At 36.1% G+C, this 13029-nt stretch overlaps 1 protein-coding gene across 4 annotated transcripts in view; it reads left to right on the top strand.

The window, feature by feature from the left end:
• The window catches only part of Scaper (S-phase cyclin A associated protein in the ER), a 354060-nt gene that overhangs the window by 167525 nt on the left and 173506 nt on the right, over positions 1 to 13029 (top strand). For all 4 annotated transcript variants that reach the window (XM_085688786.2, XM_085688784.2, XM_085688782.2 and 1 more), the window contains 2 exons: positions 278 to 414; positions 10712 to 10777. In XM_085688786.2, the coding sequence (XP_085544912.2) occupies positions 278 to 414; positions 10712 to 10777 (203 nt within the window). The remainder of the gene's footprint in view (positions 1 to 277; positions 415 to 10711; positions 10778 to 13029) is intronic.

The raw sequence follows: 13029 nt of genomic DNA, 5'->3' as shown, positions 1-13029 counted from the left end.
GTGTGTGTGTGTGTGTATTTTAGCTTCCCCTTTGTACCTGTGAGTCCATGTATCCTTAGTGTATAGTATGTTTGATGTTCACCAAATGTTTGATGAGTCGTTGAAAATCTCAAGTAAACAGATTCTTCAGTGTTTTTCAAAGCAACTGTGAAAGCCATTATTGTCTAGGAGTTACTTTTAGTTTCTTTTATATAATCCAACCTGTGTACTACTCTATGGTGATCTTGTATTGTTTTAAAATAGCATCACTGTCATCATTGTGTTGATTATTTTGCAGGAACATCTGTCTTTGAAGAAATATGTTGTTGACATTGTGATTGAAAGTGCAGCTCCACCAGAGCCTGTGAAAGATGGAGAAGAACGGCAAAAGAATAAGAAAAAAGCTAAAAAGATAAAGGCGCGGATGAACTCCAGGTAGCATAAATGTCCTTAAATACAAAACAAAAGCTCTTAGGGAGGGGTCATTTAGTTTAATGGAATAAAAAACATTTAAACTTCTTTGCTTCAAAAAGCTTTGGAAATAACACTGATGAACCTAATTTATAGCCACTTTCTTTGATTGAGAAAGAAAGCAGAGTATTGATCCAAAGCCCCCACTTTCACCTGCTAAAGGGCTTTTCTTATAATTAGATGCCAAGGCCATGCCAAACTTGTGTCTCTTACTGCATACAATAGTACATTTAAATATTTGTAAACTAAGCCTATTTTTCTTTCCAACTATTGATTTTTAAATGAAGTATCAAAGAAAATCAATAGCAATCAACAAATAGAAGTCAGCTGGCTGTGGTGTCAAAGCCCCATGACAGGGTTTAATTAATTTGGTTGCCTGTCACAAGAGGAAAAAGTTCAAGAAATATCTTAAAATGGAAAGCAAGTTATCAGACCTGTAGTTTATCATCAACTTCCAAAGTGACATCTGAGGCCAGACAGCTGTGTAGTACATTACCTCACAAGCTTTAAGTGTCACATGGTGACTGATGGGTCTTGTTTGAGGACACAAATACAGTTCTTTCTTATTTGGTACCTGTAGGATTTGAGAGAAAACATTCTGAACCTTGCCTTTATCATGAGTGTCCCAAAAGTTGGCAATGCTTAACCTGTGGAATTATTTAGAACAATGTGGAACTGGAATAACCCCAAGTGATGCACCTGTCTGTAGTTCCCATGTCCATATTGGGATCTGTCAAAGAGTCTGTTTCGTCTCACAGAATCAGACATAACTTCAGAGTGATTTGTTTCTTTGAAAGTGGATAGTTAGAAACCAAGTAATGTTTTTTCTGATTTGACTTAACAAAGAAGAAAGTGCCATTCCTTATGTATAATCTTGTTTGTGAATTTCTTGTGTATAATCTTTTGTTTGTTTTTAGTTTTGCGAGAAAGGTTTCTCTGTGTAGCTTTGGAACCTGTTCTGGCACTAGCTCTGTAGAACAGACTGGCCTTGAACTCACAGAGATCTGCCTACCTCTGCTGAGGCCTGGAATTAAAGGCATGTACCCTCCCACACCACCCCACCCCCGACTCTTGTGTATAATCTTAAAATGAGTTTTTATGGGTCGTTTATGCAAAGAACAGAAAAGACTTTCTTGAAGTTAGTATTTGCAGTTTTACTGTATGTATCCTAAGAGTTGTTTCATAGTTTACTTCAGGGTGTTACTGGCTTGATTTGAAGTTTCTGATGAGAACTTTTGACTCCCATCTCATGGATACTTGTTTGGTTCCCTTCTCTTGTCTGTGTACACTCACCACTATGTCCTAGTTGTATATGCCCTATACTTGCTGATTACCAAGTTTACACCTTTAAGTGAAATTTAATGTGCCTAAAACAAAGTGCTCTCTGATATCCCTCTAACATCACACCTCATTGTCTTTCCACTGCTAGGAATGAGCATTCTCTTGTCATTGTCTAGGTGAGAGCTCACTTGACACAAACTACATGTTCATTCTTACTTCAAATAAACTCACATGCTTGAAACTGTCTGCAGGAGCTCAAGCCAGACCCAATCTCATCATGGGGAGGGAATGAAGACACTGAGTCTGGAAAGTTGACTCAGGTGACCCAGGTTCATTCATAGTACCCACATGGTATCTCACAACCACCTATAGCTCCAGTTCCAGGGATATCTGACACCCTCTTCTGGCGCTCTAGAACACCAGGCATACACATGGTGCACATATATACATGCAGGCAGATACTCATATATGAAATAAAAGTAAATCTTTTTAAAATATAGATCACCTACATTGCCCTGAAGTTTCTTTGTCCCTTTCCTTCCTCTTTGTTTCCATTCCCTTTCTCCTTTCTCCTGACCTCTTTTCCACTCTATCTTCTTTTTATTTTTCCCCTGAGTTTCCCTTCTTTCCCCTATTCCCGTTTCCCTTCTTTTTTCTCTTCTGCTTCCTCTTCCTCTTCTCTATCTTCTTTCTCTTCCTATCTTTTCATTCCCCTTCCCCATTTTCTTTCCCTCCCTTCCTTTCTCTCCCATTTCCTTTCCCTTTTCTTTTCTTCTCTTTTTTCTTCCCTCTTTTATTCCTTTCCTTCCATTTCTCAGTGGATATTGAAACCAAAGTCTTACACATGACAAGCCAATACAACCCTGAGTTGTCCACAGCTTCATCATCATCATGATCTTAAGACAGTATCTCTGTGTGGCTCTGTCTGACCCTGAACATTCAGCAGTCCTCCTGCCACTGCTTTCCTGAGTGCTGAGATTATGGTGGGCCCTACCATACTCTTTTGTATGTCCTTGTACTCATTTTCCTACTACTTTGGCCCTTAGCAATCACTTACACTTTCAGTAGCTTGTGAGTACAGATCATAAAACTACCTCCCAGAGTTTAGGTCAGAAGCCACAGCATACCAAAAGAAACTTAGAAAATTTCTTATCCGCGGGGCTATGGAATAAATTCACATGTGCTTTTCGAGTCATGTTCTTTCTTCTTCTGCCTCTCTTGTCCTAATTATCTATAATTTCTTAGCTCCAATTCTTTATATATTAAAATTTAAAAAATTTAATGAAATAAATCAAGCTTTATTTATTAAAATACAATTGAAATGCCACTACATTTTCCCTTTTTGTCTAAAATAAAGTCTATAACTATAATAAGAAAACTATATATAATAAGTAAAATGACTGTATACAATATATACAGGCAATAAATATTTCAACAGTGTAATTCTCTTATCCTAATTGTCTATAATTCCTTAGCTCTAATTCTTTAGTTTCAGTTCTGTAGTTCTAAATCTTTTTCTAATTCTCTGTTTCAATTCTTTCTACTTCCCTGTTCACCTAGCTTAAAAACATTTTTTACAGAACGCTTGAAGCAATAATTTAAAAACTACAAGAGTTCCATCTCATTGGTGAAAAGCACATTCCTTTGGATCAGTGATAAGGACAGAGCCCTTTACTATGACAATGCAAAGTTCAAGGTTTCTGGAGTAAGACTGTGACCAGAGATCAGGGATACGGTACCCAGAGAGATAGGCTATGAGACATAGTTATTTTGTTAGCTAGACTTGGCAAACGAAGAATTGGCATGAATTTTTAGGCTTCTTTATGTTAATAACCTTGGTTAGACACCTGCAACCCTTGACCTTGTGCATAGCTGTAAAGTTTTAAACTTATGATGCATTTACAAAACCTTTTAGTCTAGTTTGAACTTGTTCTACGGTAAAAATGAACTAATTGTGTGCAATTTGTCTTAGACTGAAGAGAAATTTGTTGTTTTCTTGTGTTAGTCTAAATGGAACAAAGCAGTCTTTTAAGTGCCTCACAGTCCTCATGGGAAAATAGATCTAGTTATAAAACATATCTTAGTATATTTCTATATATCAGAATCATATAATTAATAAGAAGTCATCTTCCTGACCATCCACAGATACATGTGTGCTCAGTAGATGTGATATTTTCACTAGTTAAACACACAAACAGTGGGAAAATACCCAAAACTATTTTTAGAGAAGAAATGAAGTGACTTGTGAGAGAAATTATAGACAGAGACAAACAATTATCAATAGCCAGCTTTTCCAAGTGGGGCTCCCCATCAGAGAATCACTCATCTGATAGGTTGGCCTGTTGAACACTAGTTATCACCTTATGTATACTTTTTCTACTCTGCCCAAAATATATGATCATGGATTTACAAGTGACCTCAAGCACTTTCTTTCTCCATACACTTTATCCTTCTAGAGAGCTAGACATGAAAGACTTGTTCCACCAAAATATATCAGTATATATATAAATACAAAAAATCAGACAAAAAATCAGTATGGAGAAGAATAGGTAGGATAAAAGTCTCAACCCCTAACCAAGAAGCTGTTTGCAATTGATAGTTGCTGGGAGAGGGAAAATCTGTTTTCTTCATACATCAACCACATTCCAGAGCAGACCCCAGGCTCAGGAAACACAAAATGTACTGCATGGTTTATGTCTGCTTTGTTTTGATTTTGTTTTTATTTTAATTAAATTTAATTTTGTGCAAATGTCTGTGTTTAAGAGAAAGAATATGAAGATTGTGGGGAGAGAGGAGGATCTTGGAGGAGTTGTGAGAGGAGAAAAATATGGCCAAAATATATCATATAAAATTTTTAAACTTTTAAAAATTTTTAAATGTGGAATTGAACTAGACAGTAGCTTGAATCTCTGTAAAAACAAAAGCACACAGCCTATTTTTATTGTTTTTTATCAATTTAATCTTTATTATGAATTCAAATCAACTTTGATTTATCTAAAATTTGTATATCTGTGTACATTCCTAAAATGTATGTTCATGAGTGTATCACTTTACAGTGATGGTATGTTCTGAGAAATGAGTTGTAGATGACTTTGTCATTGTGTGAATACAATGCATATTACGTACTCAACCCAAGATGGCATAGGTTAATTACTTAGTTTGCCCTCTTGATATAATCAAGAGATACAGTAAACACAATATTGACAAGTTGGCTACCAGGAAGTGGATGTTGTTTTACAGAAAGCATTTTTTTCTTTTGCTAAGTAGAATTGATCCCAATAAAAATAGAAAAAATATAATAAGAACAATATGCTGCATATAAAAACCAGTAACATTGTCATGTATTACTATTATCAAGTATTGTATACTATGCATAATTTTACACTCTATACATTGTATTTTTATATAGTAGGGCTTTACACTAGTAACAGGACCAACCAGGGAGTAATGCGCTGTGTGACACACTAGAATGTCTATATCATCGTTAGTAATAGGAATTTTTCATCTCTGTTATCACACTTGGGTTGTCATTAACCAAAATGTTACATGTAGTATACACTAGGTTTTTTTGATAACTCAACATTGTGAAGGCAACTATTCAGGTAATTATAAAATTCAATGTTTGTATATCTTGGTTTTTACCCTCTATTTTTCCTGTTTGATTTTAAAGACAACAGTATAAAACAGTACTCTAAAACTCTGTCTGTGATAACACTGTGTGTCATTTGCACAGATGTCTCACCATATCAGTGGTATCCATGGATTCCACCAAATGCAAACAGAAAATATCTGGAAAGAATATATCTGTATTAGTTGGTCAGTGTTTCATAATTGTGACAACATTCCTGTTGAGAGCAATATAAAGAAGAGAATTGTTTTTTGTGACAGTTTCTGAAGTATCTGCCCATGATAGCACACATATGTGGTACCTACCAACATGTTAACATGTGCCCATACATACACCACACCATATATTCATGAGAGTTAGGGGACAGAAAATATTGATTTAACATTCTAAAAAGGAGTAATGGAGTTATTAAGAGGCAAAGGTAATAAAATATGTAGAAAACAATGGCAAACAGCAGAAGGAAACTTTTCTATACTGGAATTACATGAAGTTTACGAACATTAGATTTTTCAGTGAAAGGTACATGTTTTCAGAAACAATTTTTAAAACCACATTGTATCTTCCAGAGAATCACTTCAGATATAAACATGTAAATATATTAATGTAAAAGGACATAAATATATTTCATATAAACTGTACCACAAAAAATGTATACTGGTAAAGTAAGAGACTTCATGGAAAATGTTGCAACAGATTAAGAACACCATTCTTTTACTCTTAAGGGAGGAAGAGTTTGTATTTGTGAGTGGATCTTTGGAGCTCAGAGAGCAGTCTCATATGTGGGTTGTTAGATTCCAGCACTTGTATGCAGGATCTCTTGTTCACCGCTCTGTGTATCTAGCTAGCTGGTCCACTAGTGTCTTAGACTTCTGTCTGAACCTTCCATGTTGCTGAAGGAACACTGAGTTTATAGATTTGTGCTATCATGCCTGGCTCTTCATGGGGTGTAAAGTTTGAAACTTGGGTCCTTAACCTTTTTTTTTTGGCTAACACTTTACTAATAAGTCATTGCTCTCACTCACACGTAACATTTAAGTTAATAGGCTCTTCTTTTATTTTCAAAAAAATAATGGGGAGAAATGGGTATATTAACTCAATATTACTCCATTGCTTTAGTGAGCCCTTTCTTCATGATGGCTATCCCTTCTGCTCTGGACTAGCTTAAACACTGATAGGAGCAAAGAAAGGGAAGCATGAATTTATAAGGACCTTTAGAGTGTAGTCAGTATAAACAATAGAACAAGTCTTTGAGGTTTGGATCCGCTTATTTCCAGTCTGTCTCTGAAGTTAAATGAAAATTATTTACCTGTATTTAACTTAGACTATGAATCACTTTTTTTTTGTAACACTATGCCTTTTTCTCAAACTATCTTCTTTTTTTGTTCTTATTGAGCTATACATTTCTTCTACTCCTCTCCCTTCCTCCCTTCTCCCCTTCAACTCTCTCCTGTAACCACCATGCTCCCAATTTACTCAGGAGATCTTGTCTTCTTTTCCTTCCTATGTAGATCCATCTATGTCTCTCTTAGGATCCTCTTTGTTGTCAAGGTACACTGAGGTTATGGACTGTAGGCTGGTTTTTCTTTGCTTTATGTCTAAAAGCCATTTATGAGTGAGAATATATGATATTTGTCTTTCTGTGTCTGTGTTACCTCACTCAATATGTTTTTTTTCTAGATCTATTCATTTACCTGCAAATTTCAAGATTTCATTTTTTTTACCACTGTGTAGTATTCCATTGTGTAAATGCACCACGTTTTCTTTATCCATTCTTTGGTTGAGGGGCCTCTAGGTTGTTTCTAGGTTCTGGCTATTACAAATAATGCTGTTATGAACATAGTTGAGCACATGTCCTTGTGGTATGATTGATCATCCTTTGAGTATATACCCAAAAGTGGTATTGCTGTGTCCTGAGATAGGTTGTCTCCTAAGTTTCTGAGATGTCGCCATACTGATTTCCAAAATGACTGTACAAGTTTGCACTCCCACCAGCAATGCAGGAGTGTTCCCTTTACCCCACATCCTCTCCAGCATAAGCTGTCATCAATGTTTCTGATCTTGGCCATTCTGACAGTTGTAAGATGGAATCTGAGAGTTGTTTTGATTTGCATTTCTCTGATGATTAAGATGTTAAACATTTCCTTAATTGTCTTTCAGCCATTTGAGATTTGTCTGTTGAGAGTTCTCTGTTTAGGTCTACACCCCATTTTTTTTTATTGGATTATTTGTTCTTTTGAACTCAAGTTTCTTGAGTTCTTTGTGTATTTTGAAGATCAGTCTTCTGTCCAATGTGGGGTTTATGAAGATTGTTTCCCATTCTTTAGGTTGCCTTTTTGTCTTATTGACCATGTCCTTTGCTTTACAGAAGCTTCTCAGTTTCAGGAGGTCCCATTTATTAATTGTTTCAGTGTCTGTTCTACTGGGGTTATATTTAGGAAGTGGTCTCCTGTGTCAATGATTTCAAGTGAACTTCCCACTTTCTCTTCTATGAAGTTCAGTGTGGCTGGTTTTATGTTGAGTTCTTTGATCCATTTAGACTTGAGTTTTGTGCTTGGCAACACTTATGAATCTATTTACATTCTTCTATGGTATGGGATTCCCCTCTGTATGCTGTGAATACCATTGGTTAATAAAGAAACTGCTTGACCTGATAGGGTAGAACAGAGCTGGGCAGGGAAAACTAAATTGAATGCTGGGACAAAGAAGGGCAGAGTCAGGAGAAGCCATGTAGCCCTGCTAGAGAAAGATGCTGGAACTTAACCCAGTAAGCCACAACCTCGTGACAATACACAGATTAATTGAAATGTGTTGTCTGAGGTTTCTGTCCTGCCTGGTTTCCACAGTTATTAAGTCTCAAAGAAATCACACAGAGGTCTACATTAATTATAAACTGATTGGTCCATTAGCTCAGGCTTCTTATTAACTCTTATAACTGATATTAGCCAATTATTCTAGTATATGTTAGCCACATGGCTCAGTACCTGTTTTCAGTGAGGCAGTCACATCTTGCTTCTACTGTGGCGGGCTCACGACTCCAGAGAGTGCTTCCTCCTTCCCAGAATTCTCCTGTTCTCATTGCTTGCCTCTACATCCTATCTGGTTGTCCCATCTATACTTTCTGCTTGGCTACTGGCCAATCATCGTCTATTTAAAACATAATTGACAGAATACAGAATTGTCCCACACCACTCCCCCCCCTTTTTAAGCAAAGGAAAAAAATCCATAGTCCATTTTTTGGGAATGTGGGTGTAGTTTTCCAGGCTACTTCCTGCTGGTTGGGGCTGATAATCTTATAGGGACCTAAAGAAAATTTAGAATTATGATCAAGTCCTGATTGAAGTATCATGTGAGGCTTGATTATCTCAGGCAGCATCTTGAATCTGCCTGGGTCATCTGTTCCTACCGGAGATTTCTCAGGTGGTCTTCCTTGATCAAAATTGATTTTTCTTAATTCAGAATGAATCCACAGCCTCTCATTTCCTGTGGGAAAAAAAAGCAAATTGTTCTGCCTATACTTCCTGTCAGGCTACTCACCAATCAGTGTTTATTTAAAATATAATTGACAAAATACAGTCCAGTCACCCACAACACTTTGTAACATGAAGGCCTGCTTTGTTGTCAGGTTTTCTGTCCTGCCTGGATCCCGCAATCATTAAGTCCCAAAGAAATCACACAGAGGTCTACATTAACTATAAACTGATTGACCCATTAGCTCAGGCTTCTTATTAACTCTTATAATTTATATCTGTTAGCCACATGGCTTGGTACTTTTTTTTCAGTGAGGCATTCACATCTTGCTTCTTCTGTGGTGGGCTCACAACTCCAGAGAGAGCTTCCTCCTTCCCAGAATTCTCCTGTTTTCATTGCTTTGCCTCTACTTCCTTTCTGGTTGTCCTTCCTATACTTCCTCCCTGGCTACTGGCCAATCAGCATTTTTATTTAAAACATAATTGACAGAATACAGAATTGTCCCACACTAGAAATGGGTTAAATTAGGATGTAAGAGTTAGCCAATAAGAAGCTAGAGCTAATGGGCCAAGCAGTGATTTAATTAATAGTTTCTCTGTGGTTATTTTGGGAGTCTGGGCAACTGGGAAATAAACAAGCAGCCTCCCTACAACACTTCTACATGTTGATACCCAGTTATGCCAGCACCAGTTTTTGAACATGCTTTTTTTTTTCATTTTATATTTTTGGTTTCTTTGTCAAAAGTCAGGTGTTCGTAGGTATGTGGATTGATATCTGGGTCTTTGATTTGGTTCCATTGGTCCTCCTGTCTGTTTTTATGGCAATACCAGGCTGTTTTTCATTGCTGTAGCTCTATAATAGAGTTTGAAGTCAGGGATGATGATGCCTCTGGAAATTTCTTTATTGTACAGGATTGTTTTGGCTATCCTAGGTTTTTTTGCTTTTCCATATGAAGTTGAGTACTGTTCTTTCGAGGTCTGTGAAAAATTTTGCTGTGATTTTGATGGGCATTGCATTCAATCTGTAGATTGCTTTCAGTAAGATTTCCATTTTTACTTTGTTAATTCTACCTACCTAAGAGCATGGGAAATCTTTCCATTTTCTGGTGTCTTCTTTAATTTCTTTCTTCAAAGATTTAACATTCTTTTCATACAGGTCTTTCACTTGATTTATTAGAGTTACCTGAGATATATACAGCCAATATCAAACTAAATGGAGAGAAACTCCAAGTGATCCCACTGAAATCAGGAACAAGACAAGGCTGTCCACTCTTTCCATATCTATTCAATATAGTACTTGAAGTTCTAGCTAGAGCAATAAGAAAACAAAAGGAGATCAAGGGGATACAACTTGGAAAAGAAGAAGTCAAACTCTCACTATTTGTTGATGATATAATAGTATACGTTAGTGACCCCAATTATTCTACCAGGGAACTTCTACAACTCATAAACACCTTTAGTAATGTGATAGGATATAAGACTAACTAACAAAAATTCAGTAGCTCTCCTTTATACATATGATAAATGGGCTAAGAAAGAAAGCAGAGAAGCATCACCCTTCACAATAGACTTTGTATTTCTTACAATACATAGAAAGTTAGCCACCTCAACTCTTCTGTTGTAATCATGGAGTATATTTAATCACCATGATTCTTTACTCAGAAGTGTTCTTATTGAATCACATCTGTATCTTCTGGGGAATGTGTGTTTTCATTCTTTCAGGATAGCATTTCAGGATTTCATTTGAGGAAGGGATTTTTAAAATGAACCAATTTGTCACATTAACAGCATGATACTTCTCTGGGAAAGGAACAAAAGGATCATTATATAATTATATAATTGGCTATGAAATAACTAATAATGATAAATTACCTTTTCTCTTTAGGGCTAAAGAATATGAGAGTTTAGTGGAAACCAAAATTTCTGGCTCCGATTCACCTTATAAAGCAAAGTAAGTATTTTAACCCATATTTTATTTAAGTTTCTCCTTGATTTCTGCCTTTAAAAGAATTGTGTCTGAACAATCATACTGTTTCTAAGGAAATTTGGATTCCCTTTAGGGTTCTTAGTCTTGTTAATAAAACAAATTTATGAATGGCTTCAAACAGATTCTTGAAAAGGATTTTATTAGAATGTGGGATAAAAACACAAGTTAGAAAGAGCAGAAATGATGCAGTGTCTGATCCCAATATAATGAAAGTAATCCAAAAAGGCATCCTAAAGGTAATTGAAAAATTCACCAATGCTTGCAAATAAAATAAGGAGATTAAATAACACATGGCTCAGCTGTGATATTTAAGAAGAAAATTTTAATTCTTTTGAAATAAATGAAAACTTAAATAGTGCAATCTGAATCTGTGGGGTGCAGTGAAAAAGGCTAGAAGGGAACTAATACCACTAGATGAATGTCGGGGAAAATCAGGTGTTCATAGGTTTGTGGATTAATATCTGGGTCTTCAATTTGATTCCATTGGTCAACATCTCTGTTTTTTGTGCCAATGCCAAGCAGTTTTCATTAATGTAGCTCTATAATAGAGTTTGAAGTCAGGGATGGTAATGCCTCCGGAAATACTTTTATTGTATACGATTGTTTTGGCTATCCTGGGTTTTTTGTTTTGCCATATAAACTTGATTATTGTTCTCTCAAGGTCTGTGAAGAGTTTTGTTGGAATTTTGATGGAGATTGCATTGAATCTATAGATTGCTTTTGGTAGAATTGCCATTTTACTATGTTGATCCTCCCAATCCAAGAGCATGGGAGATTCTTCCATTTTCTGGTATCCTCTTCAATTTCTTTCTTCAAAACCTTAAAGTTCTTGTCAAATAGATGTTTCACTTCCTTGGTTAGAGTTACCCCAAGATACTTTATGCTATTTGTGGCTATCGTGAAAGCACCCACTCACTAGTCTGAAAGGTTGTCCTCGTACCTTTTTTTTAATGGCTAAGAATTCCTCCTGATCTCCTCCTCCTGCCCCCTACGTCTTCAGAAAGATAAGTGATAGTGGCTGTTGACTTAAGAGAAAATGTTTTTTTAACCATGAGTACAACTTTAGCTACAGGTCTGCCACACAGAACCTTTAATGTATTGAGGTATTATCCTACTCCTTGTTTCTTAAGGACCTTTATCAAGACATAAAGTTGGATTTTGTCAAAAGCTTTTTCTCCATCTTTTAACATGATAACTGATTTTTGTCCATTATTATGTTTATATATTATATTATGTTTATCATGCAACATATGTTGAACCATCCTTAAATTACTATAAGGAATTCAAGTTGATCTGGTATGGGACAATGGTCTGTATTCTGTCAATTATATTTTAAATAAATGCTGATTGATCAGTAGCCAGGCAGGAAGTATAGGCAGTACAACCAGCCAGGAAGTAGAGGTGGGTCAATGAGAACAGGAGAATTCTGGAAAGAGAAAAGCTTTGTCTGCACTCCTGACCCAGCTACAGAGCAAGCAAGATGTAACTGCCTCACCAAAAAAGGTACCAAACCACGTGGCTAACATGGACAAGAATAATGGGCTAATATAAGTTATAAGAATTAAAAGAATCCTGAGCTAATGGGCCAATCAGTTTATAGTTAATATAAAACTCTGTGTGATTTCTTTGAGACTTAATGACGATGGGAACTGGGCAGGACAGAAAACTCAGTCAACATTGATCATGATCTATGATTTTTAATGTGTTAATAAACTTGGTTTATAAGTCCTTTTCTTAAGATTTTTGCATCTGTGCTTGTTAATTAAATTTGTTGATGTTTTTATTCTGAGTTATTGTATCTTTTCGACAAAGGAACTAAAATTATACAATGAAAGAAAGAAAGCATCTTTAACAAATGGTGCTGGCATAACTGGATGTCAACCTGTAGATGAATGAAAATAGATCCATATCTGTCACCATACACAAAACTCAAGTCCAGATTGATTAAAGACCTCAATATAAATCTAACCACACTGAACCTGATAGAAGAGAAAGTGGGAAGTAGACTGCAACACATGGGCACAGCAGACCACTTCTTACACATAACCCCAGTAGCACAGACAGTAAGAGCAACCATGAATAAATGGGACCTCCTGAAACTGAGAAGCTTCTGTAAAGCAAAGGACACAGTCATTAAGACAAAAGGGCAACCTACTGAATAGGAAAAAATCTTAACCAACCCCACATCAGACAAAGGTTTGATCTCCAAAATATAT

The sequence above is a fragment of the Myodes glareolus genome, chromosome 4 (assembly GCF_982192425.1).
Source record: "Myodes glareolus chromosome 4, mMyoGla1.1, whole genome shotgun sequence".
Classification (NCBI taxonomy): Eukaryota; Metazoa; Chordata; class Mammalia; order Rodentia; family Cricetidae; genus Myodes; species Myodes glareolus.
Note: the sequence above shows the minus strand (reverse complement) of the source record. Positions and strands in the feature narration are given on the sequence as shown.